This window comes from Xyrauchen texanus, chromosome 38 (genome assembly GCF_025860055.1).
Source record: "Xyrauchen texanus isolate HMW12.3.18 chromosome 38, RBS_HiC_50CHRs, whole genome shotgun sequence".
NCBI classification, from domain to species: Eukaryota; Metazoa; Chordata; class Actinopteri; order Cypriniformes; family Catostomidae; genus Xyrauchen; species Xyrauchen texanus.
This window is the reverse complement of record NC_068313.1, coordinates 32,703,036-32,723,646: the sequence shown is the minus strand read 5'-3', so window position 1 is coordinate 32,723,646 and position 20,611 is coordinate 32,703,036. Positions and strand designations below refer to the sequence as shown.

Sequence of the window (20,611 nt, the reverse complement as noted above, 5' to 3'; positions counted from 1 at the left end):
GGGAACTCATTCGATACGGTTTAAAAAGCATCCCAGGGTGAAACCTCAAGAAGTTGGTTGAGAAAATGTCAAGAGTACATGTCTGCAAATTAAGTTAAGACTACTATTAAGATACTAAAAAGTATAACACAGTTTTGATTTATTTTGGATTTTGTTTAGTCACAACATAATTCCCAAAGTTCCATTTATGTTATTCCATAGTTTTGATGACTTTACTATTATTATAAAATGTGACAAAAATGTTTTTTTTTTTTTTTTAAATAAAGAATAAGTGTTTCAAAACCTTTGACCGGTAGTGTGTGTGTGTGTGTATATATATATATATACACACACACACATACACATACATACATACACACACACACACACACACCTGTCCAGGACCATTAAAACATGTTGCATTATGACATTATTGTCATGACACTTAAGCACATTTCCCCCATCCAATTAATTTATACATGAGGTATAATATTCATAAATTACTCTAATGCAAATAAGAATAATATTTTATTTAAATTGTAAATAATATATTGTATATAAAACATTCATATCTCATGTTAGTATTTGTATTACAACCTTTAATTTCACTACAATAATTTAAAGCATTATAGTATTTTTTTTAAAGTATTAGAAAAAACAATAATACTGTATTATAGTTATGAAAATCTATAATGAGAATAAAGGGAAATTCCAGACATTGGGATGCATTTCATGATGAGGGGAAATAATGGGGAAATGTGCTTAATTGCCTTGAAAATAACATCTCACTGCACAAAAGAAAAAATGAAATCCTGGAGGTCCCTAAATAAGCTATATTTTTCTATTGCAAAAATATATATATTTGTTTCTTTTAATTTGCTGAAATGCAACCTGTACACATTTTCAATAGATTGGCCTATGACCTCAACTTGTCAAAAAAAAAGGGTTGAGTTAATCAACCAAACATACAGCCAAAAAGGGACTACTGGATATACTAGGGTGTTGTGTAATTCTACAGAGAGCTACAGTAGTTAGGATACAAAATTTGAGGTCATAACCACAGAAAGATTTTACATTACCGGTAGTTTCTAGGACACCAAACTTAATGTTGGAGTCAACAGCTGTGACAGCATAGCTGCTACACTAACCATCAACAAACCCACAGATTAAACACATTTACTCTAATTTTCAAATATCTTTCAAAGATAATAATCATCAAATTTTGTCACCTACTGAGCTCAAAAGGCATTTAGCATTTCCAGCAAAACACAAATCTGTTAAAACATGCTTGTTGCTGCAGAGAGCCAAAACGTTGTCCAGACGTTGCCAAAACATTGTCTAGACATTCCCTTTGCTTTTATTTGACTTTCTTTATAATTTTCAGGCATCCTGCGGGGTCGGCCTCTTGAGGTCACTGATTTGTTTGATTAGATAGTTCTTTTCGTCACCGAATTGCTCATCCTCGGTGCGGTCGTTCTGGAACTTGCTTAGGAACTCTATTAGTTTGATCTGGTTCTTCAGCAAGATGTCGAGGATGGGCTGTGTCTTGTTCGGATTGGCCACAAACACCTGAATGAACAGAGAAATGCAGGGCTTATTTTTATCACACCACTTAGAGTGTTATTATAAAATGTGACGAAGCTTGTGTTTTGAATAAGGACTACACTTATTAAAGGGAAAACTAAATTAAGACATAAATACATGGAATTAAAAAGTTGGACTTTTAAGGCTTTTAGTCCATGTCTATAGAGTTGTATAAAAGGTTGTAGTACAAAAACCCAGAAGACAATTAGCATTTTCAAGCCATGGTTTTCCCATTTTTAGTCAAATAAAGCCTGTGGTTAAAATTACTTGAGACTTTCACGATTTGTTCTAGAACATAAATGCTACACAGTCATAACTAATTTTGAAGCTATTGTGTTTGTAAAATGCATGTTGCTATCACTATGCTACTTAAGTACTACAACTACTATCAGCATCTGAGCTGACTTTACAAAATAGATAACGGTTGTAGTCCTTATTTTGCAACGGGTTACCAACATGCATTTTTAAAAGACACAACAGGTTTAAAATACACGACTGAGGTATGACTGTAATTTAGGTTTAGAACAAAACATGAAAATCTTTTCAAGTAATGTTTACCACAAATATTATTTTACTTGTAATTCAAAAATCCCTGTTCTAAAAACCCACAGGAAAATCCCGAGATGAATCAGCCTTCCGGGTTTGCACACAAACTGACATTGTGGTTGAACAGCTTTATTGGTTTTGAGGCCATCTTCATGCTAGTTTGCTCCTTAAAATTTACAAAATTAACTTTAAACTGATTTACCCATTTAAAATGTATAATCTTTATCACCCAGGAAAAAAAATTTGCATAATATTTTAAAATAACAAATTTTGCACCATTCAATTTTTTGTCCAATAATAATTAAAAAAAAAAACCTACCTCTGACTAGTAAAAACAAATAATAAAATCATTACAGTGATGTATACTAAAGGCATTTTTTGGCTTAAAAAAAAAAAAAAAAAAAAAAAAGAGGGATGCGCCATTTTATATGTCCTGCCGAAATGGGAAATACATCAACACAGAAAGAACACAAAAGAAGCAATTCCATGGCGTCTTTAAGATAATTAAATAATGACAGAACACAAAAGATGGTGCGCATGAGCATAAATCTATGCGTTAGTGTGTTGGTACCTTAAAGACATGGAAGGCCTCAAACTGAATGTTGCGGCTTTTGTCTCTCAGTAAATTCATCATGAGTTTGAGGTTTTCTGGTTTGCTTACATACTTCGTCATTATAGTGAAGTTGTGCCTGTCCAAAAGCAGCTCTCCCAAAAGCTACAAGAAGAAAAAAAACATAAAACACGTCACATCTGGTGTAATCGTGCAATCTACAAATAAAAACCATAAAATCACATTATAAGACCAATACAAGGCTTATAATAGTGACCCAAGGGACCCAGACAGGATACATGCAGTCTCTTCTTTTCCAAATCTTAAAATAAACCCTGAAAAGTAAATCTCTAATTATTCCCAATGAGGCAGTCTGAACAAGCAACAATAACCAAGGGGCAGAGCTCACTTAAAAATGGATCATACCACTGAAACCATACACACACATATTAGCCTGTTTCTCACCTTCAGTGACTGCCTCTTGGTGACGTAGTTTTCTGAGTGAAGAAGTTTCTCATATTCACTAAAGAACTAAAGCAGTTAAGATTGAGTCATAGGGTAAATAAATGTATGCATTAGTTTGAGAATGAATTTGTGTTTGGGGAAATTTCAAATTACTTTCTGTTACTTTGTAAAGAGTTTTTCATAATGCACTGATTTTCACAGTCAAAACATTCAAGGACAAAAGAATGAGTTGAAACGACTGCAGTGCAAAATGACTGACAACTGAGCCAATGACAACAGACAATGCTGGAAACTGAATCAATGACAGAAGAGCCCGATGACTCACTCTATCATAGTGCTGTTCCAGAAACTCGGCGCTGAGCATTTTGTGTCTCGTCAACAAATCCTGGAAGAAAACCAAACAAATGTGTCAGATAAAATAATTATACAGCGAATATGAAGTCTCAATGATCAAAGATGCCAGCCAGACAAAACAAACTCACAAAAGCCTTGTACGTTTATGTAAATATGCTAACTTTAAAAGTAGCGAATGCATCTGAGGCGATGTCGAAGGTGGACATCTCAACGTATCTGAAGAAATCGTAGAATTGTTCGGAACAGAGGGTGATCTTGCCCAGCGGCTCGTGCCGTATGCATTCCCTCAGCATTATCCCACAGTTCAGAGCGATATCGGAAGACTCGTATCTACAAGAGCATATTCAGAGGAGAAGGCCTCAATCGAAAATCAGATGCAGACTTAAAGCTGATAGGGCTGATGTAGGATTAGATGTAACCATCATTATTGCTGACTTACAAGACATCTTAAAACTAAGTAGTGATCTGAGATCATATATATTAGTCACCAAAAGGAAGCCTTTGATCTCTTAGGCCATGCAGACACTAAACCATTTTCGTTTAAAAACTGTTTTCGGTTTCGCAACGTCAACTGTTTTCCAAAGTATACGGATATGAAGCGAGTTTTCAAAAGTCTTCGATTACGGGGGAGGAAAAAGACATTCCCATGTGGATGAGAGGCGCAAACGTAGCATTAGTGCATTTTCAAAAGTAAACTTATTAATGTGGACGTGGCCTTAAATTGAGATTGATCTAACCACGAGCCGCAGGAAATAAGGAACAAAATAAGAGCTTATGTAACTAAACTGACAAACGTTTCTTTGAGATATTCAGTATTAAATGGTTAGATATGAATTAATCTAAAATAACAAGTGCGAGTTAAAAATTAAATGTCTTCAAAATAATTACATGTAATTGTGAACATATTTGTGCATCTCACCCTTTAAGCAGCATGAACAGTATGTTCTGTTGAGTACACAGGTATTCCACAGTGGGTGTCCGTGTGCCGATCTGACGTCTCAGAATATTGTTAAAGATTTGCGCCACATCTTTCTTGCCCTAAAAAACAAATGATACACAGATTAGTTACTGAGGTTGTCAGAGTCTCATAATACAGGCACATAGATGTTTACTAAGATGGGAATTGGATATGATTTCATTTCTGTCATGAACATCTTTCCGCCATATTGGATTTTTTTGCTACATTTACTTTCCCAAAGTAGTCCTGGGCCGTTTGCCAAACCAGTGCCAGAAAATTGAACTTTCGATTCAACATTGCATTGGCATGGCAAAATTTACAGTAAGTGGGTGTGGCCACCTTTACTTATTTGGTTATAACTCTTAAACAGAAACAAGATATTTTCACCAAATTTGGGACACTTATGTATGGGTCCTATCTGAGGACACATGAAAACAATTCCACACCTCAGTAGCGCAATACCAATGATAAACCTAAAAATAGCTCAAACTATAGGACTGCTGGTCCAATCGACTTGAAATTTAGCAGACAGTGTCTTTGTCCAGGGGTGCCATCAAACTCTATCAGGGCAATCACATCTTAAAAAACATGGCCACAATCGACCAATCCACTTTCAGCAGGTATTAGACAAGGTTAAAAAAGGAAGATTGGAAATGTAACTCTTTGCCCCAGACGTCTGTGCAAAATGTTTAAAAAATTGGTACTGGGAGGCACCCTCTCGTTTTACATGCATGTAAATGGTTGTATATTCAACGGTGTTTCACACAGGTACATGTTATTCATATCATATGATAGATCTCTTCATTCAGATCAATTTTGATTCAATCATTTATCAAATATTTTAGATTATTTAAAAAAAAAAAACACCTGAGAATTAGTCATGGGGTTTTCAGTCAACCTCATCAAAAACTAATTAAAGTCCCTAGCTTAATAATTATATATTTAAAAAAGGTTACTTTGTATTTGGCAAGGCTATAAAGGGGTGATCAAAAAATATGGGCATGGCCCAAAAGCCTATAGCATTTGCGATGCGATTCTGAAGAAGCATGCAAAATTTGGTGGAGATCGGACAATAGCTGGCACTATAACACTTAATGTTCAAAAGCCCATATATCAATGGTAGTTTACCTGATATTTTTTATATTCTTTCTATTTAAACTTGCACTTGACGGATGTCTTTTAACGTTGCGCTGTTCCTCCTTGTGTTTTAGCTCCTCGCACAGGAGCACCGCAGTTTTTTTAGACACGGTCTATGTGATAATAACAGTATATTGTTAAGGGATTTCAGGTCTAGTCTACTGACTACATATACAATACAGTATGCACCTCAAAGTCAATGAGTTGCAGGTCTGTGATGAGTGTACTGAGCAGACCGCTGTTGTAAAGCTCTTGAGCGAGCTGAGCCACGGCTTCTGTCTGCGGCTCCTTCTCATTAGTGCCGTAAAGAATCTCCTTCATTGCCAGCAGAGATTTGGACACCTCCTCAGAGGCCTACAAACACACCTCATTAATTGATTTCACAAACCATTTATCACTGGATATATTTTACAGCATAATCCCAAACACGTGTGTAGTACCTTCTCAGCCTTCTTATCCGAGATGTCCTGTTTCTCCAAAAGGGTCATGTTGTCCTTCAGGTTCTTCACAATGTCTGCCGGACACTTGTGAGACTTACCGAAAGGGAATGGCATACCAACACGTCACCAGGATAACCAGGTAGCAGAGAGCCTGAAACTGAACAGGAAACACAAGACTTGTGGAAATTTGTGAGAAAAATGACTGTTTCAACCGAAGATAGAACAAACAAAGGAGTTGTACCTATGATGAAACAGCACTGCTCTAAATTTCAGAGCAACTTTGACTTCATTAGAATTCAAGACGAAACTGAAAAGGAAGAAGGAAATAGATCAGTTGATAAAAGTCAAACACTTTCTGAAAACATCTTCACAAAAACAATGCTCACCTCACACCTGATCAAACCTGGCAATATACATGATCGTCATTATCAACCACATCCTATCTAAACAACAGGTAAAACACACACACACACACACACACACACACACACACACACACACACGTCTATAATAGTAATGCACTACAGACCCTTGGCCCCTTGCTCAAGAATGCACACTGACTCAGTATAAAGATTGACATTTAAAGGGATAGTTCACCCAAAAGAGAAAATCCTGTCATCATTTACTCATCCTCATTAATATTTCTTTCTTCTGTGGAACACAAAAGATGTTAGGTACTATTACAACATCAGTCCCATTCACTGTCATAGCAAGGAAAAAAAATATACAATGAAAGTGAATGGTGACTTGAGGCTTTCATTCTGCCTGATATCTTCTTTTGTGTCTCACAGAAGTCATGAGGGTTTGGAACAACATGAGGTTGAGTGAATGATTACAGATTTTTTTCTTCTTTAAGATGCACGCACACAGGGGTGTCAAACAATGGCATAAAATAATGACCATTTCAAACCAACTGTTTCTTGAACACTCTCCCAGTCTGCAACTGGTAGGAAAACAGGTATTCCCACCTCAAACTCATGCCGTTGGTTGAGCCAGCTGTGTCGGACCAGTTAGGATGCTCAAACAAACAAGGCAATGTTCTGATTAGTTTATACGTTTCAGTGAAATATAGTTCCCCCAGCATATTAAACTGAGGGAGATGTGTGATGAGTGTCCAAAAACTTTTTGGGGCCTTGGTATCTACAGTTGCACACATCACATATGCCTTGAACAGTACACAAAGCAGTTGGGATCCAGGCATCACAGTACCATACGTCCACCCGATAAATCACCATGCAGCTTTGTGCAAGGTAGCCAATTCCTTGACCTGGTGAGCACACTCGCCATGTCTCCCCCTAATGCAAATCTATACCCAAACAGATGCAATGGCTCACTAAGACAGCTGCCTTGCCTGCAGTTATATGCAAAGGGATATGTCTAAATATTCACCTTGCTAGAGTTGCAATGATTGCATGTGGTCAGTTATGCATCACTCTGATCAGCCACCCTGACCAACTTCCTTACCATATGTTACAGTAGCTTGCCCAAACTCACATTTTGCTAAACTGAGGGTTAGAGAAGCTGCTGCAAATCTTTCAAACACCATTCTCAAAAGACACACATGTTCATCCCATTCTGATGAATATACAACCATGTCATCTAAATATGCACTGCAGTTGGGTACACCTGCTAATACGATATTTATGAGATGTTGAAATGTTGCAGGAGCATTTCGCAGCCCAATGCCATGGTATTATATTGGAGGAAATTATCTGGTGTTACAAACGCCTTCTTTGGTCTCATGATTTCTTTTGATTTGTCCATGATATCAAGCAAAAAGGCACAGAGTTTGAAGGTAGGCCTTAAAATACATCCACAGGTACACCTCCAATTCAGCACACCTCATATCAGAAGCTAATTGTCTAATTGTCTAAAGGCTTTATATAATTTTCTGGAATTTCTGAAGCTGCTTAAAGGCACCGTTAACTTAGTGCATATAAACTTCTGACTCACTGGAATTATGATATAGTCAATTAAAAGTGAAACAATCTGTCTGTAAACAATTGTTGGAAAAATTACACATGTAATGCACAAATTAGATATCCTAAGCGACATGGCAATTTATGGTTTGCTAATATTAAATCTGTGGAGTGATTAAAAAATTAGTTTTAATGACTTCAACCTATTGACTTCAGCTATTATGATAAGCTTTAGCTATTTTGATAAGCTGGGGCAAAAGAAAAAAGTTTTCAGCTATCGTCCCTGCATCAGTTGGGAGTGGTCTGAAACAATTTACTAACTACAGGACTCCTACCCCCAACACTGTAGTGGAACAATAACTGGCTAATGACCTGAATGTGTTCTACTGTAGATTTAAAAGGCCCAATCTCAAACCCCATACCCACTCTGACCTACACTTCACACAAACATCAACACCTCCTGCAATCCCCCTCCTGCTACTCAACCTGCACTTAAGATCTGTGAAGAGGAGGTGTGCCGTGTCTTCCAAAAACAAAAGACAAGGAAATGACAGGGCCCATATGGGGTTTCACCCACTTGTCTAAAATCCTGTGCTAACCAGCTGGCCCCCATCTTCACACTGATCTTCAATAGATCACTGGAGCAGTGTGAAGTCCCATGCTACTTCAAATGCACAATCATCCTTCCCAAACCAAAAACCACAGGACTTAATGACTACAGACCCATCGCTCTGAAGTCTGTGGTCATGAATTCATTTGAGAGACTGGTGTTGGCCCACCGTAAGGACATCACTGGACCCTTTCTAGATCCCCTTCAATATCCTTATTGAGCAAACAGGTATGTAGATGATGCAGACAATATGGGATTGCATCATATCCAACAACATCTGGACAGACTGGGGACATATGCAAGGATCCTTTTTGTGGACTTCAGTTCGTCTTTCATCACCATCATCCCAGCTATACTCCAGAACAAATTACACCAACTCTCTGTTCCCCATGTCTATCACCATCTACAGTGGATCACCAGCTTTCTGACGGACAAGCAGCAGCTAGTGAGACATGGGAAATTCACTTCCAGCACCTGTTCAATCAGCACTGGTGCCCCCCAAGGAGGTGTGCAGCTGAACACGCACAAAACAGTGGAGATGATTGTTGTCTTTAGGCCCAACATTAACCCCCCTCACCATTCTAAACAGCACTGTGGCAGCAGAGTCATTCAGGTTCCTGGGCACTATCATCTCACAGGGCCTGAAGTGGGAGACCCACATTGATTGTGAAAAGGCCCAGCAGGGGTTGTACTTCATTCGGCAGTTGAGGAAGTTCAGCCTGCCACAGGCGCTGCTGATACGGTTCTACTCAGCAGTCACTGAGTCTGTCCTCTGCACTTCAATAACTGTCTGGTTTGGTGCAGCTACGGAATCAGATTTCAGAAGACTACAAAGGACATTTCGGATTATTGGTTGCCTCCTGCTATCCCTTCAAGAACTGTACACTCTCAGAGTGAGGAAATGACTGGAAAAATCACTCTGGATCCCACTCACCCATTCCACTACCTTTCTGAACAGTTGCCTTTTGGCAGGTGCTACGGAGCACTGAGCATCAGAACCGTCAGTCTCAGGAACAGTTTTTTCCCCTCAGGCTATCCATCTCATGAACAGTTGAATCTGCCCCACTGAGCAATAATTATGTGCAATACACAGCTTATTTATCCAACATACCATAACTCTTCTGTCATTACATTCCCTTGCTTCTGTATATAACAGATTTGTATTTGTATACTGTGCGCATATATATATATATATATATTAGACAGCCATGGCCAAAAGTATTGGCAGTGACATACATTTTGTGTTTTGCTAAATTTGCTGCTTCAGTATTTGTAGATTTTTTTCTTCACATGTTTCTATGGTATACTGGAAAACAATGAGAAGAATTTCATACGTTTTAACGGCTTTTATTGGCAAAAATATTAAATATATATGCAAAGAGTCAATATAATCCCTGCAGATGCACTCACACCAACCTACTGCCAATAATGAGCAAGCTCTGCACTGGTGGTGACACGATACTGTAGCTCCTGACGGTCCTGGCACTTGCTGGACACTCGGAGACATCCTGAAGCCTTGTTCACTGCAGTTGAACCTCTCTCCTTGAAGTTCATGATGATCCAGTAAATGGTTCTTTCAGGTGCAGTATTTTTATATATATATATATATATATATAGCCCTATTGTGCATTTCTATAAATACTTTACTTTCTCTTCACTTTTTATTTGTATTATTATCTCTGTCTTGTTGCTGTAATGTTTGTGCACTGGAAGCTTCTGTCACCAAGACTTTTTTAGAAGCATTAACAGTAATCAATGGATGCCAATGATCTTTAAAAAAAAAAAAAAAAACTGCAGCCTTGCTGATATACGTCTGTAAATTACTGGTCAATTGCACACAGTATCTGTGTGCCCTAACTGAAACAATCAATATTCACAGACCAATCAACATATAGTGTATGGAGGACAATTCAGGTAATAAACCAAAACAACAACCATGCATTTCCTAAATCATACTTTTGAACAATTTAAGACAGCTTTGAACACTTCCAGATTGTCAAAATCCAAAGTATACATGCCCACACATTTTCAGTATCTGCAATAGAGCAGACTAATCGTCAAAAAGTTTTATGTTTCATGAATGGTACATCTACATTTCTGTTATTGTGCTGAGCCAACAGCTCATATCTATAAGTGTTATATACCCTATAATTGCGCTTGCTCAACAATCTATGCGTTTGTGTGCATTACTTGAACTCTCTCATCCTAACCCAGGCAGCATTTTTGACAATATCATTATATAATGCCCAAAAATGCTGACTGTAAATGTTAAACGTATCTATGATGCCCAAAAAGCTGTCTAGCTAGGCTGCTCACTAAATTTAGAGGCTCAGTCTTTCTCTTTTGCGCAATGATGTGATGAATTTAGATAAATCAGGCCACAAATCTTTTAATGAAGACGCTACAAAACACAAAATATATGCAGTCTAAATGCACATCTAACATCAGATGCAGTGGGTATATGAATGATAGCTCTGATGGGCCTCTGTATGCACTTAACAAGTTTTAAAGCAACAAAATACAGCAGAAGGAAATAAACAATATCATACCTTATTTGGGTCTCCTTCGTTCTTGTCTTGCGAATGCCGGTGTAAATCCTGAAAAAGTATAGTTTAGTGTGTTATTTGTAATGTTTTTTTTTTTAAGTGGGTGTGTGTGTTTTCATCAGGCTTCAGTCACCACTACACGAACGCCTGCGAGGACTTCCGCAAACCACATCCAGTGTGATTTCAAAATAAAAGTCCCAAACGCTGGGCGAGGTAAGAAAAAATAAAATAATAATAATTATATATACACAAAAAACCGCCATAATAATATTATATTATTATAATAATATAATAATATTATATATTAATATTATTTTCCACTTTCATTGAGTGAAATTATTTTTAACCAACATCAGTCCTGATCATAACATAACGACTAAATATTTCATTCATTTTTAGGATTTTTGCCTTTAATGTTTACATAATGCCACTTTTTTATTTTTACACACACACACACACACACACACACACACACACACACACACACACACACACACACACACACACACACACACACACACACACACACACACACACACACCTTATTTGTGCATATCCCATGCAGGGAGGAGAATTTGTAGTAAAAAATTTATTTTTAAACTATCCCTTTAAAAAATGGTAAGGCCTGCTTCAATACAACTGCTGTATTCAGCAGCAGCCACCACTGGCACTGAATGAATTAAATACAATTATAATTCTTTTAATAAAAAATATAAACATTAAATTAAGAATAATCCTGAAAGCTTTACACTGTTTGAAGGAGATGCCATTTTAATTTGTAGAGCGGTAACAATAACTGTTACTATGGTATTTTGGCAGCAAGTAAACTGAAATAAATAAAAAAAGATAAATATATATATATACATATTTTCCAAATATGTATTTGGAAATGCAAAATGTAATTTTTTATTTTTTTTTTTTACTTAGGCTTTTATAGGCTGAATGGAAGACAAACATAATTTGGTCTGTATAATGGCACTAAGCAGCAGGGGCGGATTATGACCAGCATGGGTTCCCGGGCAAAATTCCTTTTAGGTTACCAATGGTCCAATTATCTAGTTGAGATCCATGCGAAATACATGTTCATTGATTTAATTCCCTTTAAATACCCGTTCTGTTTTTCACAATCAGATTTATTCAAACACAGCACGGATGTGGTAAAGAAACCGCTCATCCGAAACAATAGCTGAACTGTTCTTAAAGAGACAGTACCATTTTAACATGTTATACATGCCGCTAACTCAACGTAAATACTTGTAAATACTACAAATTACGCATAAAAACAATTAGAATGTGACAAAACGTGCATTACATTTTTTCATGTGCATATATTTAAACGGGCAATAATGTATTATGAAATATTTTAACTTAATAAAACACTTTAAATATTGTAGAATTTAACAAATGGGCACCTACAGCATCTATGCATGGGTTTGGTGAAACTTGGCAAATAGTTTAGGTAGTTCTAGCTCACACTGCCATATCTTTTCTAACTCATTTGAATTATGGTGTGTTCCATTTAGAAGTGATCATCCATATTCCCTATTTCCTTTAGAGGCTTTACCCTCCATTGTGAGAGCTTTGAAGGGCTGAAAGGTGCTTTGGGGCTCAAAAATAGTGGTCATTTGGTCATTTCATTGTAAATTCCTTTTGGAACGACCTTACAGCTTGGCTACCATTATTATTCTCCTATCAAAAAAGCCCTGTGAAGTCATAATTTAAGTTAAAATACCCTAGACTACATTACATTGACGGAATGTTCAAATAAAGAATGTTTGTGATTCCAAACACAAGTAAGATGCTCTCTTCTTTCTTTCTTTCTTTCTTTCTTTCTTTCTTTCTTTCTTTCTTTCTTTCAAATTCAATTTCAAAGTGGCATTTTTGGCATGACTGTATACAATACAATATTGCCAAAGCAGAGGCTGTATAAAAACAGCACTACATCGTAATCTATAACTAAATGTAGTTGAACAATTTAACAAATATACAAATAAATAATAAAAATAAATACAAAAACAAGATCAGTACTGCTGAAGACCACTGACATATTGATTAATATACACACATAAACTGAGGGTCACTGTGGTGAACATTAGGGTGACACTGGGGTAAAACACATATAACATATTCACCCACTGTCTCTCAGGCTGTGAGTGTGACATGTTAAAAGGTATCTCTGCCCTCCCCCTCCACCACCTGACACATCACTGACAGCAGATATATTCGCCACATTTTTTACTGATAAGGTTACAGCCATCAGCAATACATTCACTGCACCACACCCTGTCAAACACCTGGCTCCAGTATGCAACTCTTCTTTCCCTATGTTCTCTCCTTTAACTGACACTGAGGTCTTCTGAAGACATGGATTTACCCACTGGTGTCTTGTGGATACATTTTATGCTGCCTTTATGTGCTTCTTGGAGATTCGAAATTTTGGTCATCATTCACTTGCATTGTATGGACCTACAGAGCTGAAATATTCTTCTAAAAATCTTAATTTGTGTTCCACAGAAGAAAGAAAGCCATTAGTGTCTGGGATGGCATGAGGGTGAATAAACGATGGGAGAATTTTCTTTTTTGGGTGAACATTCCTAAAATGAAGCATTTCTGTGTAATATGTACTAAAGTTTGTGTCAAATTCAAAATAGTGCAGGCTATACCTCCCTCTATTGGCTGAACTATAAACTGTATCAGCACCCAATCACTGATGACAGAAGATTATAATTAAAGATAATTTAAATAAAATTTTATAAAACTATAAAACACCAACGCAAATTTATATTGTGGTTTGGCAGCACAGAATTTGGTTAAAATTTAATAAAGTTAATAATATAAACAATGCGTTAAATATGGAAAGAAGCCAAAGCCATAAAGAACATAAACACATCTTAAACATATTTATTTTATTATATATATATATATATATATATATAATATATATATATATATATATATATATATATATATATATATATATATATATTTATATTTTTTTAAAATTTTTTTTAAAGATAGCATTTGATTTAATTTGGGGACCTTTAAAAGTAGAACATACAGTATTTTAAAACGTTCAAACACATTGCTCAAAGGCAGATGGCGCTAGTTCTCTTTAAATGTTCATTGACAAACGCAGACTTCAAGACGGACGTAGATTGAGCAAAGCGGAAGTGTTTTTTTTACTACCCACGTGTCGTTCTTCCTTTCCGCCTGCCCGAGTGCGCCATACACACACACTCTAACAAGGTAACAAACAAAAACATGTTTAAAAGAGTTGATATCCTCTCCACGTTCCTCAAAATACTGAAATCACACAGTTAAGAGTTCTTTACCGTATATTACCAGCTTTTGTCATGTAAAACCTTTCAGAAGAGTATTTTTGAACATTTTCCTCAAGCGGTCCATGAATTCGCATCACCTCCATTAGAAAAGATCACCCGGTCCCACACACTCCCATAACAATCGTGTAAAAGCGAATAGAATATGTTGATTTATTGTTATTAAACCCGTCATCGTAGTTTAATTCACCTCTCATGTTAGAATTACTTTGTATAAAATGTGTTGGAATAAAACCCTTTCTGTTGCCTTGGATTTACTTGAATTCATGTATTTTTATGAATGTCTTTAACTTTTGGCTGTACTTTTTAGGTTTAGGCTGAAGCCATGTTAAATAAAACTATTCTTAGGATTTTGCAAGTTTGACAACGTGAATTCTGACCCTCCTTTATTTTATTATATATTTTCTCTGATAGATGGCTGAGGATTGGGAGGCTGCACCAGCTGTTGCAGAGACACCAGAAATCAAACTCTTTGGCAAATGGAGCACAGATGATGTGCAAATCAATGACATCTCCCTGCAGGTATGATCAAGGGTACTCACCTGTCTGTTATTTTCTTGCTTGATGCTGTTTTTATGTCAGAGACACACCACTGTGATTTCGTTACAAGGGAGTTTGATCATTCGGGCACAATACATTTTTGGTTTGAATGTCATAAGACCTATTAAGAATGTGAATTTCATCCCAAAATCAAAAGAAGTGAATTAGATGTTGCTTAAAGAAAATGCTAATTGTTTTAGAATAAATAAAATTCAAAAACTGCCGTAATATATTATTATTTTCCAATTTAAATGAGAATATTTTAACCAACATCAGTTCTGATCATAACTTACAAATATTCATTCATTTTGAGGAATTTAACCCTTTAAATGCCAGCTTGTTTACGTAATCCTCTTGTTTTTTTATGGGGGGAAAATTATTAATTTTCCGTATACTAAATGCTAAGGGGAATTTCTTTCTTTTTTTTGGGATTATCACAGTCTGGGATATGTCAGTATTATTTTTTGAGTAGTGTCAATAATAATAAAAATAACTCAGTACCTTAGAGGACAAAACTGTCCACGTTAAAAAACTGCCATAAAAATGTCATATATTATTTTCCATTTTCACTGACTTTGATTTTTTTTAGCCAACATCAGTCCTGATAACAACTACCAAATATTCATAAATTTTTTTTTTTTTTTTTTTTTAGGATTTTAACCCTTTAAATGCCAGTTTGCCTATATAATGCTACTGTTGTTTTTTCACACACACACACACACACACACACATTTCTCAATACACGCATACAAAACACACTCTGACATACCTACACACTCACACAATTTTAGAAGCATCATTTATTAAATTTTCCTAACAGAAAATAGGAAAAAGCATGTATATGCTCCATAAGCTAAATATGAGAGAAATTGTGCTATCTGGTGGATAATATTACAAATGTAAATTTTGAAGCCAGTGCTCCGGAATGAAAGCATAATATCATAGAATTCGTGATTTTATGCTTTAATGGCACTGGGATAAAATTTTGCGGTTTCAATGGAGACATTTTTGTCCTTAAGGTCCTGAGTGTAACTATTTTGTGTACACAGTGTATTATTGGATCTGAGGTTGAAATTCCAAAATTCACCCAAAAATATACACACTTTTGGCAAAATGTATGCCGTTGGCATGAACACAGCCAAAATGATGGGAAAAAATAAATTGAAAAAGGCAAAAATGTCCCTCAAGTCACACAAGGGTTAAATTGTAATGTGCATTATGGTAACATTTGTTGTACTGCCAGTAATTTAAGCTGTTTTAAATTCATTATAGTGTATTTTTATGGTGAAAGTATGATTGTATGATACTACAGTTATATGACAGATTACCATTGAGAATAATTTAAATTACACAACATTACTGGATGCATTATGGTAATTTGAATTACAGGTACCTGAACATGCTTTTGTTGTGGTTTTTATCAATTTGCCATTTATTTGCCCAACATTCAGATCAACATGTCTCTGTTGACAGGACTACATTGCTGTAAAAGAGAAATATGCCAAGTACCTACCCCACTCCAGCGGCAGGTATGCAGCCAAGCGTTTCCGTAAGGCTCAGTGTCCCATTGTGGAGCGCGTCACAAACTCAATGATGATGCACGGACGCAACAATGGCAAGAAACTGCTCACCGTCCGCATCGTAAAACACTCCTTTGAGATCATCCACCTGCTCACTGGCGAGGTGAGCACAACATTTATTTAACATTTGGAGCACTGCCATTGACCTAGTTTACATTGACACATGGGAGATCACGTAAAGGGACGTTTCACCCAAAAATAAATGTCATTTAATATCCATTTAACTAACCTGTGGAACACCAAACATTCACTTTCATTGCATCTATTTTCCCATACAATAAAAATGAATTGAGACCGGCAATACTACCTAGCATCTCATTTCGTGTTCCCAAAAAATAGTCATATGGGTTGGGAACAACATGAGGTTGAATGACAATTGCCATTTATATTCCTTTAACCTGTTGATACACAAAACCCCCGCACACAGTAGTGACGTCACTGCTTACATTTAGTATATAATTTATTGTCTATAAATGTAATTAATGTTAACTAATTATACATCTTTTCAAAGGTCTAAGGGTTCAACATTGATCGTCTCTGTTTCACAATAGAAATGCTTCAGAAACAGCAATTTAGGTATTTGTGCCAGGAGTACAAATGAAAACATGCAATATCAAAACGGGACTTCATACCTTTGTTATGAAAATGAGATCGCCAGATGAATCCAGTTCGCCACACTTGGGTCAATTCATTGAAAAACATCCAGTAGCACTTTTTGTCCATAAAAGTGATCAATCTGGGAAATATTGGTAAATTCTCCATTGTTTACATGAGATCTCACCTGAAAGAATTAGCCTTCGTCATTGTTCTTCAACAAATTATGCAATCTGAGCAGCATTCATGTTGTAAAACTGTATATTATCTTATATATTAGAGTCATGTAAACAAAATGAATGTGTCTCCAAAGTCTATTTTTATAAATGCGGCATAGTTTTATACATAATAGCCAGTCAGTGCAAGTTAATTTGACTCTGGATGCTTCCAGCGATTTTACAGAGAATAAAGCTGCAGGAACCTCATTTTTTTGTTAGATCATCTTCAAATTTGAACATAACTTCTTCAGACTCGTGGCTTTGAGAACATTGTATTTCTGGGTTGTCTTGGCACTTTTATTATTGTTTTTATATTATAAAAATACAAAATATTTCCATTACTATAAACTTCAGCTTCTCAAACTTTAAAGAATAACAACATATATTAATTCTGAAACTTGGGAAATAAAGCCCAAAGTGTCTTCTTTCAAAAGATACTACAACTATGTCCATACTCCAAAGTGTCCAGTAAATAAAACCATTTAAGTTTTGGTATGTCATTTTCATGGTTTGTGCTCAAAAAGGCGGTGCGTTATCAACAGGTTAAAGCCCTGAGGATTGTGAAACGGACAAATGTGAACATTACTGGAGACATTTTATTCAAGCAACTGCACCAAGAAATTAAATCTGTTTACCTTGCATAATGAAGTTGAGACTGTCAAATTGGACTGAGATCATCTTTCCTCCTCTCAGAACCCCTTGCAGGTCCTGGTGAACGCCATCATCAACAGCGGACCTCGTGAGGACTCCACTCGTATCGGACGTGCTGGAACCGTGAGGAGACAGGCTGTTGATGTGTCCCCTCTGCGCAGGGTCAACCAGGTCTGATTTTTCAACCTAGGAGACATATTTTTCTTTTTTTTTTTTTTTTTTAAGTCTTATTAAGCCTCTTACTAAGTTGATATATCACAGCAAAACTGAGAAGTTTTTGTTCATATTTGTGATAAAGTGGATGCTTATGGGTTCTGTTTTGGTTTTAGGCCATCTGGCTGCTCTGCACTGGCGCAAGAGAAGCTGCTTTCAGGAACATCAAAACCATTGCAGAGTGTCTCGCTGATGAGCTCATCAATGCTGCCAAGGTGAGATGGCTAGAGCATTTTACTTATGTTGCCAACACATGCACAGTGATTGATCATCCTCTGTGAATCATATGCTTTATGCTACATGATGATTGCTAAATTACTAAGTGGTTCTTTATTTTTATTGTAGGGTTCCTCCAACTCTTACGCCATCAAAAAGAAGGATGAGCTGGAGAGAGTGGCCAAATCTAACCGCTAATATACATTTTGTATAAATTGGATCACAATAAAGGAAGAATGGAACTTATGTTTTTCCCTTGTGTTTATATTACAAAGGAAAAGCTGATAGTTAATCTAAGTAAAACAGTCATTGTGCTGATGTCACCTGCGTTAAGAGCAGTTGTCTTGTATACTGTGCCTGTGGACATACAGTATGGCCATGTCTGGAATTAAGTGCAGTGAAAAAGTATTTGTCCCTTCCTGCTTTTTTTTGTGTGTATTTTTTAATCTACAAACGAGATATAACATAAAACGAAGGCAACATATTATTGAAGTAAAAAAGTTATTTAACACCTATATCACCTATGTGAAAAACAAACTGCACTCTTAAACTTATAGCTAATTGTGCCACCTTTAGCAGCAACAACTGCAACCAAATGCTTCCGATAACTTGAGGTCAGTCTTACTCAATGATGTGGTGGAATTGTCGCCCATTCTTTGCAGAACTGCTTTAGTTCAGCCACATTGGCGGGTTTGATCATGAACTGCCTGGTTGAGGTCCTTCCACAGCATCTCAATCAGGTTCAAGTTAGGACTTTGGCTAGGACACTCAACCTTTTGAGCCATTCAGATGTGGACTTCTATGCTTTGAATCACTGTCTTGCTGCATAATCCAGATGCACTTGAGCTTCAGCTCATGGACTGATGACCAGACGTTCTCGTTTAGATTTTCTGTTAGAGAGCAGAATTCATGTTTGCCTCAATTATTGCAAGTCATCCTGGCCCTAAAACAGCAAAGCATCCTTACACCATAACACTACCATCACCATGCTTGACTTTAGATATGATGTTATTTTTGTGGTATTCTCTGGTTGATTTATGCCAGATGAAACAGGACCCATGTCTTACAAACAGATTAACTTTCAGTTCATCAGTCGACAGAACATTCTCCCAAGAGCTTTGAGGATCATCAAGGTGTGTTTTGGCAAAATTCATATGAGCCTTAATGTGCTTCTGGATTAGCTGTGATTTTTCTCTTGCAACGCTTTCATGGATGCCAATAAAGACCAGTGTCTTTCTGATAGTGATAATGCTGTCCTTGGCTTTTTTGTGACTTCCTGGATGAGTCGTCGCTGTGCTCTTGGAATTTTGGAAGTTTTGCCTCTTCTGGGAATTTTCACTACTGTGCCAAGTTTTCTCCATTTGGATAATAATGGCTCTCACTGTGGTTCTTTGGAGTCCCAGAGCCTTTGAAATAGCTTTGCAACCCTTCCCATACTGATGTACTTCACCCTTTTCCTTATCATTTCTGGAATGTCTTTCGACCATGGCATAGTGTGCTACTTGGTGAGACCTTTTAGCCAACTTCATGCTGCTGAAAAAGCTCTATTTATGTGTTGATTTGATTTAACAGGTCTTGCAGTAATCAGGCCTTGGTGTGTCTAGTCCAGAGGAACCCCATTATAAATGCTTTTTCATAGATTTTGGAATTTAGGAACTAAGGGCCAAATACGTTTCACACAGGCCCAGTTCGTATTGGATATCAGTTTTGCTTCAATAAATAACATTATCATTTAAAAACTGTATTTTGTGTTTACTCAGATTGCCATTATTTTATGTTAGATTTTGTTTTAATTTTTAAACAGTTTAGTATGACATATACACAACAACAGAAGACATCAGGATGGGGGCAAATACTTTTTCACAGCACTATTAGTTTGCTAAACACAGCATGGTACTAATATTCTGGCTGTTCTTTAAAAAGGTGTGTGAAAGAATGCATTGTGCAATGATAAACCACATAGTTGATTTTTCGGTCAGTGGTGGCCAGTAATCTTGGAACCAGAAATGGTTATTTTGCATTTTTAATCCAAAAATGTAAACCACAGTTCCAACAGATAAGTGAAGATGTTGGTAAATGTAGCTTTTATTACTTGTTTATCGTTCATTACACTTGAAATGGAAGGTCAAGCGCATTGTGTTGTGGGATACAGTACCTAGTGTGCTCTGTTCTA

General features: G+C 36.5%; 2 protein-coding genes across 3 annotated transcripts; one reads left to right on the top strand and one right to left on the bottom strand.

Annotated features, from left to right (window-relative positions):
• Positions 1 to 344: 344 nt before the first annotated feature.
• Positions 345 to 11,245, bottom strand: LOC127631846 (calcium-binding protein 39-like). Of its 2 annotated transcripts, XM_052110222.1 has the most exons (10): positions 11,092 to 11,245; positions 6,255 to 6,320; positions 6,014 to 6,170; positions 5,763 to 5,927; positions 4,398 to 4,516; positions 3,640 to 3,808; positions 3,450 to 3,509; positions 3,125 to 3,190; positions 2,681 to 2,824; positions 346 to 1,548 (listed from the first exon to the last, which is right to left on the bottom strand). In XM_052110222.1, the coding sequence occupies exons 3-10, from the start codon at positions 6,125 to 6,127 to the stop codon at positions 1,360 to 1,362; spliced, it is 1,026 nt and encodes a 341-aa protein (XP_051966182.1). In that variant the 5' UTR covers positions 6,128 to 6,170; positions 6,255 to 6,320; positions 11,092 to 11,245; the 3' UTR covers positions 346 to 1,359. The 2 variants fall into 2 exon arrangements, with proteins under 2 accessions (XP_051966183.1, XP_051966182.1); XM_052110223.1 differs by lacking the exon at positions 3,125 to 3,190 and having other exon boundaries at positions 345 to 1,548.
• Positions 11,246 to 14,288: 3,043 nt separating this feature from the next.
• On the top strand, positions 14,289 to 18,684 carry LOC127631851 (40S ribosomal protein S5-like). The gene is made up of 6 exons (XM_052110227.1): positions 14,289 to 14,334; positions 14,841 to 14,948; positions 16,440 to 16,649; positions 18,052 to 18,180; positions 18,339 to 18,437; positions 18,568 to 18,684. The coding sequence occupies exons 2-6, from the start codon at positions 14,841 to 14,843 to the stop codon at positions 18,634 to 18,636; spliced, it is 615 nt and encodes a 204-aa protein (XP_051966187.1). The 5' UTR covers positions 14,289 to 14,334; the 3' UTR covers positions 18,637 to 18,684.
• Positions 18,685 to 20,611: the final 1,927 nt, after the last annotated feature.

Excerpts from the sequence above, each read along its gene's own strand:
- LOC127631846 (XM_052110222.1), bottom strand. The coding sequence starts at position 6,127 with ATGCCATTCCCTTTCGGTAAGTCTCACAAGTGTCCGGCAGACATTGTG. Across the intron at positions 4,517-5,762 it reads TGCAACTCATTGACTTTGAG|GGCAAGAAAGATGTGGCGCA; the intron begins GTGCATACTGTA and ends TTTGTTTTTTAG. Across the intron at positions 3,510-3,639 it reads ATGCATTCGCTACTTTTAAA|GATTTGTTGACGAGACACAA; the intron begins GTTAGCATATTT and ends GTTTTCTTCCAG.
- LOC127631851 (XM_052110227.1), top strand. The coding sequence starts at position 14,841 with ATGGCTGAGGATTGGGAGGCTGCACCAGCTGTTGCAGAGACACCAGAA. Across the intron at positions 14,949-16,439 it reads TCAATGACATCTCCCTGCAG|GACTACATTGCTGTAAAAGA; the intron begins GTATGATCAAGG and ends CTCTGTTGACAG. Across the intron at positions 18,438-18,567 it reads AGCTCATCAATGCTGCCAAG|GGTTCCTCCAACTCTTACGC; the intron begins GTGAGATGGCTA and ends TTTTTATTGTAG.